The sequence below is a fragment of the Pithys albifrons genome, chromosome 3, assembly GCF_047495875.1.
Source record: "Pithys albifrons albifrons isolate INPA30051 chromosome 3, PitAlb_v1, whole genome shotgun sequence".
NCBI classification, from domain to species: Eukaryota; Metazoa; Chordata; class Aves; order Passeriformes; family Thamnophilidae; genus Pithys; species Pithys albifrons.
Genome location: NC_092460.1, coordinates 27276830 through 27293879, shown reverse-complemented (window position 1 = coordinate 27293879; position 17050 = coordinate 27276830). Strand labels below are relative to the sequence as shown.

The following is a 17050-nucleotide window of genomic DNA, read 5'->3' as shown; positions in this document are numbered from 1 at the left end:
GCAGAGCTCAGCGGACTGACTGAGGCTGCCTTCCAGGGCTGTGTTTGCATGCACTGGTTCATGTGGCTCCGTGTGGCACTGATTACTGCAACTCCCCCAAGCAATATGATAACCACACCAGGGAGAGCGTAGCATGTGGAGCAATGCACCCGCTTTCTGCATTGAGATTTGCAGTTCCCTTTTCAAGGCAGCACCAGCTTTTGGCTTTCAGAGATTGATGTTGGGCAGAAGTGCTTCTCCTTGCAGAAAGGAGAAGATCCCAAATCTCCCCAGCCAATAGAAGGCTGAGAAAAATTGGCTTAAGGTAAGTGCTGGTGTGTGATGATGGGAACCAAGCAGTAGGAATAAACTATGCTGCTTTGTAATGATGCTGATTTTGCAGATGTATCTGCCAAAAGCCTCGGCTGTGTCTGGCCGGGCTGCTCATGGCTGGCAGACGCGCATGCGTGTGTCGCAATAGCCAGAAGGAAAATGTTACTCAGCTCCGTTGTCCTAAGGGTCCGTGGCAGAGAGGGATTGGTGCCGTCCCATGGAGACAGGCTTCGACAGAGACAGCGAGGTACAGATCTGCTGTTGGGAGTTCATAAGGAGTTAACACAGGCCAGTTGTACTTTATTCCTGAAGGTCTTACTGCACGGGGGCACCTTTCCCATGCAGAGCAGGGGCTCAGCAGGCTCATCCAGCCTGTCGGGCACAAGGCTGATGCCCCCAGCTCCCGAGGGTGGTAACTGGGCAGCTCACAGGCCTGTGCCAGGGAGGTGGCACATTCTGGGCTCTGACAGCTTTCCCAGCGTGCTGCTGAGCAGGGAGAGTCAAAGACACAGGAAGTTGGGGATTTCATGTCTTGGATTAAGGTCTGTTGGAAGGATACCTGCTTGCAGTTAGTCACACTGTAAGTCATGTTTATATCTTCACTAATTCATCTTTTCTTCTTGTGTGAGTGAACAGGTAGCATGAGATTGCTTTTTATTTTTAAAATTCCCGCTGTATCAAGTTACTCCTATAGAGATACAAAAAGCAAATTAACAGTTGCACAAGACCCAATAGCAAAATCTTCAGCAAAATCTGATAGACAATACTGTTCTTGTCAGAAAAATATTTCTGTCTGCTTTTTAAGTGTTTCACCTCTGTTTATTTCTAGTTGTGGTTAGTTGGTGAGTGGAAAATCCCTGCTAGGAGCAAAAAGTAGAAAGTGAAAGTAGAGCACAACTGGATATTTTTGAAAGCTCATGTGATTAGGGCAGACTGGGAGCCCTGGGTCCTGTCCAGGTTGCTGGCAGGGGTTAGTATCCATCAATGGAATGGGGATAGAGGGAAGAGGGAGGGAGGCAGCAGTGGAGGAAAGCTCCTTGGAAATATCGTCCCACTCCACCTGCCTGCTTTCCTCTCTCATCCCCCTCAAATCCCACACTTCAAATCCACAAACTTCAAATCTTTCAGCCAGTGCCAGTAGCAGCACAGTGCTGTGCAGAGGGGAGAAAAGTGAGAGCCACACAAAAAAAAATCTCCTGCAATGGGATTGATCTCCTGCAATGGTTGAGAACAAGAATTTGTAGCATTTTTCTAGGAACAGGCCTGGCTGCTGTTACTGCACACAGAGAGCGGCCCTGGTCTGAAGGCAGTGCTGGAACTAGCAACATCTGCGGAGGAGACTCGAGTCTCTCCTTGCTTTTTGTTCTGGCAGTCCAGAGGCTGCCAAGCCTTTGTTGTGTGGACCTTTGCGCTCTAAAGAGTTCAGTGAGGGAGGTCCTCCTATAACCATTTCCTCTCACTTGCCAAATACCCATGATCCCTGCCAAAGGCTGAAGGACGTCAGAGCCGGATACAGGATCATTTCCAGTTTCTGTTTCTGTTTCGTGTTCAAATTCTTCAGGCAGCTCAGAGCTCTGTCACAGACCCTTGCAAGCTCCATGTCTGGCAGTGGGCAGCTCTTGGCTATGGGTATGTGATCCATGACAGTTAATGTTGTGGGGACAGCAAAGTGGTGAGATGCATAAAAAAAGTGTCATCTGAGTCCAAAACTGGGAGATTGAATGGAGACTAAACACAGAAGCAAGCAAAATTCCTCTGAACTGGAATTATTTATTGGTGGTTACCTGTTTCAACTTCTTCTCTTTGTAGGTGCTGTGTCTCTAGGGTAGAGCGCAGAGCAGAGGCTTTGCTGGTAAGTAATGATATCCCTCCCTCCAAGGAATTTGACCTTGGCTGGCTGTCAGACATCCACCCAGTTTCTCTCTCACTCCCCCGTCCTCAACAGGACAGGAGAGAGAAAACATGGAAAGGTTCACAAGTTGACATAAAGACAAGAAGATCACTGGACAACACAGATTTGACTAATGGAAAGTTAATTTATTGCCAATTAAAACAGATTTGGATGGTGAGAAAATGGAAAATTAGAATACCCTTTCCCCTCTCCACGTCTTCCCAGGTTCAGCTTCACTCCTTCATTCCTGACTTTTCTACCTCCCCCTGTCCCTCACTCCCCTGCCACCCTCCCCTCTGCCCAAGCAACACAGTGGGGAAGGGAAATGGATGTTGTCCTCAGTCTGTAAGAGCTGCGCTCTGCCTCTCCATCATCGTCAAAAATTTGCCATGTTCCAGCATGGTTCATTTTCCATGCGCTGCAGTCCTTCAGGACAAGCCTGCTCTAGCAAGAGTTCCTCTCCATGGGCTGCAGCTTCCTTGAGGGCCTGTCCACCTGCTGCAGCATGGGGTTCTCCATGGGCTGCAGTGTGGATATCTGTTCCACCACAGTCCACAGGTTGCAGGGGGACAGCTTGCCCCTCACCATGGCTTTCTCTAAGGGCTGCAAGGAAATCTCTGCTCCAGCACCTGGAGCACCTCCTCCCCTCCTTCTGCACTGACCTGGGAGTCTACAGGGTAGTTTCTCTCACAGTTTTCCTTACTTCTCAGTGCTCGGTAGCTTTCTCAGGGATGCCACCAGGGTGTCTAATGAGCTTAGCTGTGTCCTGCAGTGAATTTGTTGAGCTGGCTGTGTCTGGCATGGAGCACCCCAAGGGCTCTGCTCACAAAGGCCACCCTTTCAGCCCACTGCTGCCACTTCTGGCACCTGCACCTGGCCCAGTGCCTGTGAGAGCAGCTTTGTTTTCCTGAACGTCAAAAGAGATGCTATCAGTGCCTCCTGAAAGCACTCTGGCTTCTGCAGCTGATCACACACTGCTCAGAAGACTAATCTTATTCCTGTTAGCTAGGTGGAATTACTGGCCTTCATGGAACAAGCTGAGTTTATCATGTCAAGTGTATTTGCTTACAATGTAAATTTTAGAAAGATATATTTTAGACAAAAACAGGTCCAAGCCATAGTGGTCAGGGTTGTTTCTGTGATGCTTACCATGCTGCATAAATGTAAAAACAGCACTTCCCTGGTTCTGGGGCAAACCTTAATGTCCCAGCTGAAGGGGGTCTCCTTTTTTGAGAAATGATTAAATTTCTGATCAGACCAGGGATATTGCATACCTTGACAGCTTTGGAAAAGACCCCTACTTTAATCTGGATTTCTCTTCTGATGGAGGGCAGAGAAAGCAGCCAAGCACTGGTCAGCTCTTCTGCACCTGCGTTGTCTCTGGATTAACCTGTCTACTCCTGAAATGGAGTATACCTGGTATTGGCTCGATGATTCTGATCACTGGATTGAATATGGGAAAGAGGTAAGATCCATCTGCTGTTGATGACAAAAGCTTCTGTTAAGCCATTTTTGGAGAGTTATATAGGGCACGTTTTTCTGCAGCTGGTGTGTTCTACATGCACTGCTGGGTGCCCTTGCAGTGCTGCTCCAATGCCTGGGTGGAATTGTCATATTAATTGTCCCTCAAAGCAGGACTGGAACTCTGTACAAACTTTCAAAGGACTGGCTTTGAAAGCATGTGCATTTTCCAGAGCTGACAGACATCTTTTGGCTGAAGCTGACCACACAGGCTGAAGGCTGCTTTGTTGCTGTTGTTACAAGCAGCTGTTCTCTGTGGGGTACCCCTCTCCCCCTGAAGAACAGAATGCTTTAAGCCTTAGAGACTGACTTCAAAAGGCCACCCCATGAGAGGGTGTTTCCCCACAGTGACACGTAAACCAGAGGGTGGTTTCTAACAGGTATAATTTCATTGATCTTCCCACAGCATCCAGATCACTGCACTGCCAACGTAACATCTGCATTTCTGGAGAATGAATATCTAGCTGACAAGACAGCTGTTGTTCTTTTCTCGGCTGGTTCTCAGCAGTATATGCTGAACTTTGCAGGTGAAGTATCTCCTTGTTTTAAGTCTATTTCACAAGCCACTCTCTTGAAGGTATCCTGCTTCATGCAGAGCTTTCACCCTATGCCTGCATCTCTTTGAACAGGTCTTTTTCCTCCTACAAATTTTCTACAAGCAGAACTTGAGCACTATCTACTTTGCAGTTTTGAGATGCTCTGCTTGAGCTTCTACACTTCAGTATCTGTAATCAAAAAAGCATCTCTGGCAATATTGTATATTTGCAAGAGGAGTTGAGAGTAAATGCTTCATGGCATCTGGCTTATCCAATTGGGTTTCTACAATGAAAGAGGAGGAATGAAAAAACAGAAAAAATGCCTCCAAACAACTGAAAAGTCAAATGATGAAGAAGTGAGATCATGGCAGACATCTTGCTAGTTAATTATGGGGAGAAAGAGCACAGCATGCAGCAAAGGAAAATTTAGGGCTGGTTGCACAGAGAGAAATGGGGAAATGAGAAATGTTTTTCTGTTTCTAATTTATTTACCCATTTTAAAACTCCTGTTAGCTTTCCAAACATTAAATCTCTTTCCTGGCATGAATCAGGAATGGTGTGTAGAAGAGGAAACAATGGATAATCAGCCTTGTCACACAGCATGAGCTCTCTGATATTTTTACAGGACAAAGAAGAGAGGGCAGACTTTCCTCTTAGCACCACATAACAACTCCAAGCTGCCAGGGAAGCCAGGTTTATGTCCCCCAACGTATTGAAAACTCTTCCCTGCTGCAAGCCTGCCATCAGAAGCGGTTTTCTCAGCCTAGATGCAAATATGTGTTGCAGTTGGTGGTTGGCTGCTTTTGAGTTCACAACCTATGCTAGCAGGTGATTGACCTTGCTGATCTCCAAGTAGGAGCAGTGCAAAGCGGGATGGTTATGAAGTCTGCACTGGGGTGTGTGGGATAGACAAAGCACCACAATGCAGTATTCAGGGCTACCTCCTCTTTTATTTTGCTAAACTTGTAAGAGTTATTGTGTTTTTCTTTGAAGACATGATCCAAACAAATTTGGTCTTTAAAACACAAAGACATGTTATTCGACTGCCAAAACATCAGTTACCTGAAGGTGGACAAGACAGAAGGTAATATACATTCCTTATTTAACCATGTCTCTAGAGGACAGCACCTTTCTGCTAAGGAGTTCCTCCTACTTGTCTGAACTGCAATTTTAGATTTCTTAAATTAATTTTTAGATATCATTTGCTGACTGGTTTAATGGTAAATTTTGCATCAACAGTATTTGCAAATTATGCAACGCTTCCATGAAGCACTCTGGAGGAATGTTTGGTGGCAGTGTCTGGCAGCTGTGACAGACCACTAGAGTGGGTTTGTTCTCTGTGTGAGAGACAAGGCCACACAGGGCTGACACAACTGTGCCAGGAATTTGTATTTCTTGATTTATGCCCCAACACTAATAAATAAACTGTGCAGAGATTAGGAGTAAGGGACTGCCAATTCCAAGAGCTGTGGAGCATATGGATGCTATCCCCTGGAAAGCTGAGGATAAAATACAGATTCAGCCAAATCCCTGTAAATGTTAGTTGTGCTAAAAATTTATTTTAAATAGAGCCACCTTTGCTTCAGATACTCACCAGCAAAGAGTGCATGTGAAACTGAAGTTTCAGTTTAAAGGCTGGTTCAGCCAAAGGTGGATTAATTCAAAAAGAAACCAATCCATAGATCCTGAATGAATGCTGATGCTCCTATTGCCTGTATTAAAATCTTTATTCCAGGAGAGCAGAGTGATGAAAGTTTTTGAGCACTGACTGGTGCAGTAGTGCCTGCAGGGGACAGCTGTCCATCCACAGCCTTCTGGCTGGCTTGGTCGTGGGGATGGATACCACTGGCCACCTATCTGGCCAGTGAATCAGAGAAGAGTAGCCACAGGGAAGGAGAGGGCTAATGTTCTGATTTGCTTGAGGTTCAGGCAGCATGCGTGGAGGGCTACCTTGAGCAGTCAGATAAACCACCCAACTAGAAATAGGTTGCTTCTCATTTGAAGCACTCCTACCAGTGTCTTGACCTGTCAAGGGATGCATTAGTGCCATTAGGATGTGTGTGGAAATCTATACTCAGGAAAGGCAAAATGCTTATGAGGACAATAAAACAAAAATCCAGGGATACCCAAAGGCTGCTGTAGAGTCTGTGGTTGGATTCTCCAGAAGGGGGATTTGGTTAGGAGTACTGACAGCTGATTTGCATCTTTTTCTTTTCTGCAGCCAAAACATGACTCTGTCACATTCTGTCTATCCTTCACAATGGGACCAATCTGCACTTCCTGATATTGGGTTCAAGGTAGGTCTTTCCAGCTCTCCAGTGCGTAGGGTGGACTGTGTCCTATAATAATTTTTCTGAGAACATGGCTCAGGACAATTGAGATGTTCCCAACTTTTAAACATGTTTTGTAAAATAAGCAGCTATGACCTGAAGCAAGGCTGACTGTTCACATTCAGAACAGACACGTGTTTCCTGGGAAGCTCTCTGAGAACCCCTATCATAGCATGCAGGGTAAGAAAAGCCCTTTTTGGCCATTATTGGTCTGACATGTCCTGTGCACTCTCCCAAGGCACCATGTCCTCTGATAAATTGGAGGAATTGTATCTTAAGAGAGTATTGTAATATTTCCCTGTCAATTTGAAGCAAAATGTTATTTGCTGTGGTAAAACTACAGCTTAGCCCTGTACGGAGGGAGACAGGGTGTCAAATTAAAGTGAAACTTTCCACTCTTCTCCAGCCTGAATACTGCTGTGCACTCCAACGTCAGGTTACTCTGAACTAAAAATATTCTAGATGCAGACCACTGAAAGAAGCTTACATGGGATTGCACTGATTTCCCTCAGTCAGTGCCTGTGCTTCCACATGGGGAGTGAGGGTGAAGGTGGGGAAAGGATGGTTAACAGGAAAAACAGAAGGAGCTTATGATTTGTATGTAGATGTGAGGAGGTTAATGAGTCCTTTGGAAGGACTGGGAGTTGTTACTGTCAGTAATACCTTACTTTTGATGTTTTTAAAATTTTCAGTTGATACAGCTTAGCTGTGATTCCCACGAATATGGAAAAATCAAGAGGCTGTTTGAAAAGACGATGAAAGATTACTGCATCAACCAACTTCAGAGGATCCAGAACCCAACGCTTTGGGATCTCTTTCAGTGGTTTGTCTCTTTTTTTTTTTTTTGCATTATCCTTTTGGTATTAGAAGACTAGTATTTCCTATCTATTGTCCTCCATAGTCTCCATTAGGAGTTGCCAAATCCAGTAGCACAGGAGAGGTGAGGCTGCCACGTACCTGTGTGCCTGGGTCTGGCTGGTAGCGAGGTTCACCACATGTCCCCAGTAGGAGGACATGCATACACAGAAACCATGAATACATACACAGAAACCAACCATCTTAGTTAAACCCCAAAACTACATCCCCGAAGATGTCTGTTAAGGAACGTAAGGAATCTTCCGGAATAGAAAGAGAAGCTCCCTCTCCTCGAGCCACTGCAACCTTTGAAATTAAGAGGCTTTAGAGCAAAAAGATGTAGAAAAGAGGATAACAGTTCTTTACTATATATATATATATATATATATATATATATATATATATATATATATGATTAAATGAAACAGGCCAAGCAACAACACCATAACCCAGACTTTCAAACGCTGAAGTCCTACGTTGTCTTTCGGTGCAGTTGTAGCCACAAAGAGCAGGAGCGCTGCTGGGCTCCGGTGGCAGCAGCTCCCACACGTCGGTCCGATGCCAGCTCGAGGTTTCACCCAGGTGGTGAAGGCCACTGCCGGCACGGGAAAAGGAAAAGGGGCAAGAGGGTGGTCCTCCCCTCGGGGTGTCTGCGAACCACGCTGCTGGCGGTGAACTTCAGAGGCAGCCATCCAGGTCCAAATCAGAAAGGGGAAGAGCCGGAAGCCTCCTGTCAGCAGCGAGCACGGGTGGGGATGTTGCTGGAAAACACTGCCAGGCTGCTCTGGGCATAGACACATACACATGCAAATAGGTCTCTGTAGATTTCATGGTGTCTTTAGCGATTGGCCAGAACCCTCCTGGTTGCTCTTGTAAGCAAGCTCAAACCTGGTCCCTTTGGCATCTGGCCTAGACCTGTGACTGATCCCAAACCTGGCTCCCAGGCTGGCTCCCCTCCTTGCTGACTGTCCAGCTTACCCTGGCGGGTGATCACATACTGGCACATACCCCCTCACTCTTTGCAGCTGCTGGGGCTGTGGACATCTGGCTCCTGTGACCCACGGTCCTACTCCAGTTGCTGCACCCAGACCCCCATACATGTACCTGCACGCAGGGTGGAGACTCCATCACCACTGTAAGAGTTAGAAATTGGAGTTTGGTGAGAAGATAGGGTGGACTGTACTGATCAGACACTGGATGTAGCCAGACCAGCCTACTAACCAGGCAGTGGCCTGTTTTTACACAATCAACTCTTTTTAATCCCTTGTCCATCTATTTTATTGTTCATCCTTCTCAGGCTATCCTGATCTCGCCCTTCTCCCACTTACTGTTCCTGTTAAACATCCCATTATAAGTCTTGGGCAATCCCTGAATACACTTCCCATCTGTCCCATATCAAGTGCCCTACTCTTGTGGACAGTACCCTCTTTATGTCTATGAGCTGCTCTGGACCCTTTCCATTGCTTGTGGTGCAAGATGGCACCCTGATCTCTGGGGCTGAGGCTCCCCTGGAGCAGCCCTGAAAGGGAACTGGGGCTCCTTTCTCTGTGATTGGATTAGTGGGATTGCCTCTGTCCTTTTGTGGGTATAGAAATGAGCCTTTTATCACATAACCTAACAGGGGTGTGTGTGTGTGTGATTATTCCTAGTGTTATTAAAAAAATAAATGCTCTGGTATTTCAAGTTTATTCCTTTGGTTTTAGTTTCTTCCACATAGGAATTTTAAAAAAAGGGGAGGGGAGGGTGGAGTTTTTGTGATAAAGAAGGGGCAGAGATTACACAATCTTCACTGTGGTTTCATACAACTCAGTTTTATAATCATATTTATGCATTCAGGATTTATATAACATGGGAACTGACCAATTTCCAGTCAAGAGATATTTGTCTCTTTACTCTCTCATGTGGTATGAAGTTGTGGGTGACACAGTCCATAGCAATGCTGAGAACTTTTGTTTGCTGGCAGGAGCCAACTGTGCAGCAGGGTACCAACAGAAGTGCAAAGCAGGCAGTAACTCCACTGAGAGTGGTTTGTGTCACTGTTCTCCATGACCCAAAAGTAGGAGGAGTGTAGTTGAGAAGTTGCCCTCATTTGAACCGGGATAACAAGTCATTCTTTTTTTTTCTTTTTGGTCTCTAGGCAAAAAGAGAAGATGAAGAAGCTCAATAAATTAAAAATGGTAGATGAGCGGCTCCTGTTCCATGGGACAAATCCATCCCATGTGTCTGCCATCTGTGAGCAGAACTTTGACTGGAGGCTCTGTGGGACTCATGGGACAATGTATGGAAAAGGTACAAGTGCAGAAGTGTGGGTATAGGGGCTGCAGAAGCGTGGGCTGTAGACGCCAGTCAGACTGGTATGTGGGTGTGATGTGACTGCCTGTCCCTGACCCCTGCACCCCTGCCATTAAGGCAGTCACCCCTGTGTGCATCTGCATTGCAGCATCCACAGCAATCCCATTCCAGGAGGGACTCAAAACACCTCTTCTTGCCTCAGGTACCTGCTGTTCAGCAAAGCTCTTGGACAGGTGGGACTGGGAGGTTGATGGTGAAATGTGACTAAAGCTTGTTGATGCTTTAAAGTAAGCCAATGTGTGTCGCCATCCTGGCAAGAATTCATGTAGGGCAACCTGGAGTTGTTGAATTGCTGGCTTCAAAAGAGCCGATAGCGGATGTTTGTTCCTTGGCTGATGTGTGGTCTTACCTGTGGCTTTTTCTGGTCCCTAGGAAGCTACTTTGCCCGAGATGCCAGCTATTCTCACAACTTCTGTTCTGCTCGCAATGGTCGCTACAGCATGTTTGTAGCTCAGGTTCTTGTTGGAGACTTTGTTCAGGGAAAGTCGGAATACTGTCGCCCTCCACCCAGAGCCGGAAATTCAAACAGACTTTATGACAGCTGTGTGAATGACCCAGAAGACCCTTCCATCTTTGTCATCTTTGAGAAGCAACAAATTTACCCTGCCTATATCCTGGAGTACAGTGTTGACTCCCAGTGTGTGGTCCTGTAATGTATGGTGGAATCTCCTTGGAATTCACTCTGAATAAATTACTCCAGTAAATTTTTTTAAAATCTTTGTTCAATTTTAGCAGTAAGATTGGAACACTTTGTAATGTGGTGAACAAATATCACTCCTCTGATGGTTTTGGGGGAATAGTTTTCGGGTAGGGGCTATTCCTTTGCCAGCAGAAAGTGCTAAACTTTAGCACTCACTATGTCTCTGGCCTGGAAGAGGGAAGTACCTCCCTTGCATACCCTGATGCAGTGATATCTACTGCTGCTGAAAGTAGCACTACTGAGTGTACAATTAACTGGTATGATGACTTAGGGTTGGTTCCTGCCTGGGATGGTACTGATGTGCTGAAGGGAGGCTGGACAAGGATCATGGAAGAAGGAAAAGTGAAAGTACCTATGTCATGGTTCACAAGAGAGGAATCATGGCCTGTCTTTCCAGTAAATGGCAGAAAGTTCCTGCATCCTGAAGGCTTTGCAATTAATGCTGGCAAAGAACTCTGCTTTGTTTCCTGGTCACACTGCTGACATCTCTTCTCACCTTTTTCTGATGTGTGAAGTCTGACCGTCTCCATGACACCTTGTTCTTCCTCGGTCCCCACTGGGTTTCAGTCAAGAAAAGCAGGAATATTGCAGCTGCTGAAGTTAAATTCCCACCATGCCATGGCACCAAAAGTGAGGAAGTGTGTGATGAGCTGAATAATGGCACACAGCAGTATCCCAACAGGGCTGCAGAGCCACTGCCTGCAGCAGTGAGCGGTGAGACAGTGGGGCTTTGTGAGGCTGGTCACTGGCATGGCCACCTCCTTTCCACCCTGCAGACTGAAGCTGGTGATGGCTATTTGGTATTGTCCGGCTGCTGCCTAGCCCTTCTCCCAGTGATTAGGAAATGCCTCAGTGATTCAATGCCTCTGACTGGGATGGATGGGGGGAAAGCTTGGATGATGGTTGTAGTACTTGAAACTTGGTGGATGGTGGGATAACATTTGGGATGACTGATAGCATGGAAACAAAAATTTCTGGTTTATTTTAAAACAGTCTTGGTGTATAAGCTGTCATAATTCAGAAAAGCAGTCACAAGTGGTACAGTTGTGCATGCCATACGTAGACGGAACCAGGAGAAGGAATGTGTGTAAGATCTCATCATCTTTCCTAAAGCCTGTTATCTTCAGGCACAATCAATGCCCTTAAGAAAATGTCAGAAAGACAACTGACTGCAGTGAGTCCCTGAGCTGTCCTAATTCATGTGCTTCCATGTCCTACTGCTTTTACAGGAGTCTAAAGGTTGTTCTTTTGCAAATTAGTGATCTAATCATGTCAGACACAGGTGAGCAGAGAACTTTCCATGCAGTCAGGAAGTAAAAATGAAAGTAATTTAAATGGACTTTTTCCTGAATATATGATATTTGTTAATTAAAAAAAAGGGGAAAAAAGCCACACACCTTTGTAAATAAGGCAAGTGGTGTACTTTTGGTGAACAGTTAGTTAGTCTCCTGTGTTATCAATACCACTGCATTGGAAAACTGCAGTGATTTTATAGAGTTGTTTGCCGTAGATTTTTCAGTTATCCTAGATCTGAATCCTGTGCCTTGCTTAAACATGAGTCTGAGCATTATTTGCAAAACAATAACATAAAACCTGTTTTAAGATGATAATTTTATAACCAGGTGGGATTACATAAAGACTTGCTGCCTGGCTGTTAGGGAACATACAGGTTTTTAAGCAGAAGAGCCAGAAGCAGCTTCCCAGATAGAGGCCTCAAAGATAACAATGGAATCTACAAGGCGACTTTGGGCTCATAGCAAAGTGAGAGAAGAAACCTGTTAACTTCCACAGAAAGATACACATGAAGAACCTTACTAATAAAGTTAAAAATAAGATAGAAAAGTTTAGATCCACCACTTTTGTGGAATATACCTTAGTTCATATTAAGCTATAGCAGTGTGTTGCTAGATAGTTTGAATAGCATGTATAAGTTTAAAAAAGGTGTGTAGCAGTGTGTTAAATTAGTTCTGTGTGTAACCTTTCTTGTAGTCTGTAATGTTCTTGTGCAAGGAGTGATGTAAGTGCCTTAATGTAAACATTGCATACTTTTCTCTGCCATTCCTCAGCTCTGTTATACCCCACCAACAATGAGGACTGAAAAATAAACCTCTATTTTAGTTTGATGTAGTCAGATTGTCTTAATTAACAACTAGAGGTAGTGAGCCTTGTAAAAGGCCATTAATAGCTGTGTCAGTGTAAAGCTGGATGTTGTGACACCTCTGGGTGGTGTGCATGGGCAGCTTTCACTCTGCAGTTGCCCTTCCCTTGCTGCTTCCAATCTGCAGGCATGCAAGGATGGGAAGGGACTGAATAATGACCATTTTTGGCTGTCACCTTGCCTTGGTCCTTGCAACATTGCATTGGTTTGCTCCATGGCTTCATGAGCTTATGGGGGGTTGCATGTACAGTTTTGGGCAAGCATAGAGTGAGGAAATGAAGGGTTTGGGCAGAGTTTTGCTATTAGAGTAAATCACTGTGGAGTGATGCCCTTGTACAAACCATCTCACCCCCTTCTCCTCTATGACAGAAGAAACCATCCATCATGTGGGAGAAAGTTGTTTCCAGCAAGGTGGGCTTCAGAATATGATTGCCAAACTCACTGGGGTCAGGAGAAGATAAGGGAGAGACTGCTGAGGAACAGGCCAGCCACTGAAAAAGTGGGGACTGTTAAACTGAAAAAGAAGAAACCAGTCAGAGAACAGAGGACATGTATAAACATGCACAGGTTTGGAAGAAAAGGTGATTTTTCCAGTAAGTCAAAACTGTTTCTGATTACAGCAAGAGTTTCTCACAGCCTCCAGCTGCCTCCAGAATTAGGTGCTGGGTGTTATATTGAGAAGGTCAGGCAGGGTCTGATGTGAGCAGCTGTAGCAGTGTGCTGTCCTGTGGGACTGCTGTGGGCTCTGCAGGTGCTGGAGTACTGCATCTGACATGGAAGCCCTCCTTGAGGAGCCCAAACTCTCTCATAGTCATTCTCTGCAACTCTCCTTTTGTGTCACTACCCAAAGGAGCAATCCTGCCTGCAGTGACATGGGGAGTGGGTGGGGAGGAGATGCAGGGCATTCATCTGCTTTAAAACTGAGCTAGACAAAACCCCCACAAAACCCAAATTCAAAATACTATGTATAGCATAAGCATTTTCCAGATCTTCTTGTGTCAAGACCAGAAAGGGTCAGGGTGAACTGCAGCATGAATTTTGACTGGCATAAGGTGATATTGAATCTCTAGCCCAAGCAGATTTGAAAATCTAAAGCTAAAAGATTTGGAAATATTTCAGTCAGTGAGGTACTGAGAGCAGAAACTGCTAGTAAAAGTGAAAAGCAGCTTAATCTATGAACACTTCTTCATGGGAGTTTTGCTCAGTATTATAAATCTGCTAAAACTTCTTCCCAGCCTGAGCCTCCTGCTACCTCTGGAGTACCTGGGTGCCTTCGAAGTACTGATCAGAAAGTATTCCTCAGCAACATTTTAGATGAGGAATGCTTGCATACCACCATCAACATATGGAATACTTGGCAGGCACTGTGTGAATCTGTGGACTTTTTTCCCTGAAAAAAGTTGAAGATCTCCCTACCCTGTTGAGAAGGGGTTAAATGATTTCTGACACTGACAGTTTGAGTCACCAAGATGATGATGGAAAAAGTCTGGCCTGAGGAAGATCATGAGTAGCCAAACTGATTTCTGTGGGGTTTGCTGCTTTCCCTGCCAGCCAGACTGGCACTTCATGGGCATGTGTTGGGGTGCGCTTGTCCTGCCACAACAGACTGTCTTTGTGATCTCCTGGAAAGGCAGCTGCGGGCACCGGCAGCTTTTCCAGTAATTTCTTTAGCAATTGCTTTTCAGGAACGAGCAACAATTCAGAGGGATCAATTGCATTTTGTACCCCTATAAATAATGTATTTCTTCTACATACTCAGATGTGTAATGTTTTTGTCTCTGCCTGCAAAGCTGTTAGCTCAAGTGATCTTTTCATCATAATGTATTTCTAATTGATTTTCCTGAGGTGCTCTTAGGGTTTCGCAGCATCCTTAGGTTTAACACAGTTGGTTACATATTCATGCAACTAGGCTTTCTAGTAAGTTACACCTCAGAAAGTATTCAGGCTTTCTTTTAATTTACTGGTGCCTAGTTTGACTTTTCAACATTTGTAAGAAAATCTTTTAACAATTTCCAGAGAATTTATTACAGAGTGATTAAGCTGCAGAAACCTAATTCTTGATTGAACATGCTGAATGACATGTGATTTTCCAAAACACTCAAACTTTTAAAAATCAACCTGAGCCCAATAACCTGGCATGACCACTGTATGGGTGCCAGGTGAAGAAAACACAGATATTGTTCTTGGCAGGGCATGCTCAACAATTGCTTTATTTAACAAGGGTCTTTCTAGATTGAGGGAATAATGATCCCAAATCACTGTGTAGCTGTGATGATGATGGGGGCTGAGGGTTTGGGGAAGGAGTCTTTATGGGCCTGCAGGAGACAGATCTGTAGAAACCAGATTTTTACGGCGCAGGAAACAACTTTTTCTGTTCCTGGTCTTTTGCCGTTCTGTTTCTTTTGAGGAAGCCTGTTGTCTGGCATGGTGAGTGCTAGGCGTTATTTCCCAGGACAACTCAAACTATCTTGACAGGATTACTTTTACATCTAACTTACAAAGGGGAGCAATAGGGAAGGCTGACCTGGTTCTTATCCATCTGTTTTTAATAACCTTATATTTTCCTTCCAGATGGTTTACAGCAATGTCAGAGGGCCCATTAATTGGTGTGCCAGTGCTCAACTTATAAATACTTGGGAAGTGTCTACACACAATATCCCCACCACTGGAGGCAGATCTGTCTTTACCTGTCCCCAAAGAGAAGCTTTATTTCAGTGTGTGTTTTCTGAATAATTTTTCTTTGTGTCTTCAGCTTTGATTTCCTTAACTATTTATTTTTAACATGGTTTTCTCTTTACTATGTCCAAAGGAGATATTAGAAGTCCCACTGGTCTCTGCTTTAACAGTTTTCACACTGTCACTCTTGCTTCTTACAGGCTCTTCTGACTGCATTTTGCTGATAGCCCCATGCAACTTCCAGTTTGTTTTTATTTTGAAAATTCCTGTAGTTTTATGGATTTTTTTACTATGCTCTGCAGCATCCATCTCAAACTGCAATCTATTCTTCTTTCCTGAAGGCCAGCTGACCTTCATTTTTCCTCTCAGCTCAAGTGGGTTCTTCTAAGAGTCTTTTTCTGATCCTTTTTCCTCCTTTACCCTCATAAAATAATTTTAAAAATCATGCAACATCTACCTTCACATAACTTATTTGACTGAAAGTCCTCACATCTATAATAATGTCTTAAAAAATGCTCCGTTTTATTTTGTGGTGTTTTTTCTTTGTTTGGCTTTTTTGTTTGTTTGTTTGTTTGTTTGGTGGGGGGTTTTTTGTTTTGTTTTTTTTTTTCACTGAGCAAGTCAAATTTCTTCCTAACAATGCCCTCTCTACGTTTCTTTACTCAGATATGTGATTAGTTTCACTGCATGAAACTGGAGGCTACTAACTAAATCTAAAGTTTGTGACAACACTATCAAAAATACATTTTTACATCAGGGCCTCCTCCAGCTGCTGCTATTTCTGTACAGTCTGAGTAACTCCATGATGTGTCCCGCTCACAGGCTTTTCTTTTCCTTCACAGATTAACTTTTGCATTGGTTTTCTTTTTTTTTGCGCCTCAACTTTCAGTTCTACTTGTGCCTGTTAACATGTGGCCCCTAGGCAGTTTTCTGAGCTGAAACATAATTGATAAGAGTCATAAGTAATGCAAAAGCTTCATTACACAGCTGTGAAGACAATTTGCAGGATTCTTGTCTATCTATACGGTATCAACTGACATAAAAATTAACATAATCCTCTAATGGCTGTTAATTCAAGATCATTATGAGAGTTGTTGTTCACCAGGGGAAGCAGGTCCTTGCAGTGAGCAGGACAAGTGACATGGACTGGGTAGCTGGGTGATCTACTCCCACATCTGCAGAGGTTTTCTTGTGAACCCAGGCAAATTCAGCAGTATTGACTTCTACAGGTGAAACACAGATAACAGCCAAATAATACTATTGTTATCTAATCAGGGTCAGACGTCTGCTCAGTGCAGGTTCCATGGGTTGGCCGGCTCAGAGGGCAGAAAATTGCATGCCTGGGTTTGAGCACAGGCAAAAAAAATATCCAAACCTTTTGGGACTTGTCTTCTTCCCTGAGGATTTGGAAACCAGACAACTTTCTGAGCTGTGAAATGATGACCACAGTCCAGGAATTCCTGTAGAGTTTGGGTTTCCCTGTCAAGGCTACTGTTAAGCAGCCTGCCAGAAGCTGATTAATACTTTTCTTCTTCCTTGCTCTCCATGTGCTGGCCTCCCCTTGGAACTGCCATTTATTTTGCTCTTTGCATGTCTCTTGCCTTGCCTCAGCGTCTCACCAGGGTGTATCTGCATTTTTATGTACTCAGCAGCCTCTCATAATTTTACTTCTATCACTCTGGACCGTGAGAGGTTGAGGTCTGAATTTTATTTTCTTAA

At 44.5% G+C, this 17050-nt stretch overlaps 1 protein-coding gene across 7 annotated transcripts; it reads left to right on the top strand.

Moving 5' to 3' along the window:
• Positions 1-472: 472 nt before the first annotated feature.
• LOC139670031 (protein mono-ADP-ribosyltransferase PARP12-like) lies at positions 473-12624 on the top strand. Of its 7 annotated transcripts, none has more exons than XM_071551119.1 (10): positions 473-559; positions 2122-2164; positions 2258-2377; positions 3538-3668; positions 4131-4251; positions 5254-5344; positions 6482-6557; positions 7283-7413; positions 9583-9734; positions 10170-12624. In XM_071551119.1, the coding sequence occupies exons 4-10, from the start codon at positions 3609-3611 to the stop codon at positions 10448-10450; spliced, it is 912 nt and encodes a 303-aa protein (XP_071407220.1). In that variant the 5' UTR covers positions 473-559; positions 2122-2164; positions 2258-2377; positions 3538-3608; the 3' UTR covers positions 10451-12624. The 7 variants fall into 7 exon arrangements, with proteins under 7 accessions (XP_071407220.1, XP_071407218.1, XP_071407225.1 ...); XM_071551117.1 differs by having other exon boundaries at positions 3533-3668; XM_071551120.1 differs by lacking the exon at positions 473-559 and adding an exon at positions 1812-1941 and having other exon boundaries at positions 3533-3668.
• Positions 12625-17050: the final 4426 nt, after the last annotated feature.

Excerpts from the sequence above, each read along its gene's own strand:
- LOC139670031 (XM_071551124.1), top strand. The coding sequence starts at position 3,609 with ATGGAGTATACCTGGTATTGGCTCGATGATTCTGATCACTGGATTGAA. Across the intron at positions 7,414-9,582 it reads CTTTGGGATCTCTTTCAGTG|GCAAAAAGAGAAGATGAAGA; the intron begins GTTTGTCTCTTT and ends TTTGGTCTCTAG. Across the intron at positions 9,735-10,169 it reads TGGGACAATGTATGGAAAAG|GAAGCTACTTTGCCCGAGAT; the intron begins GTACAAGTGCAG and ends TCTGGTCCCTAG.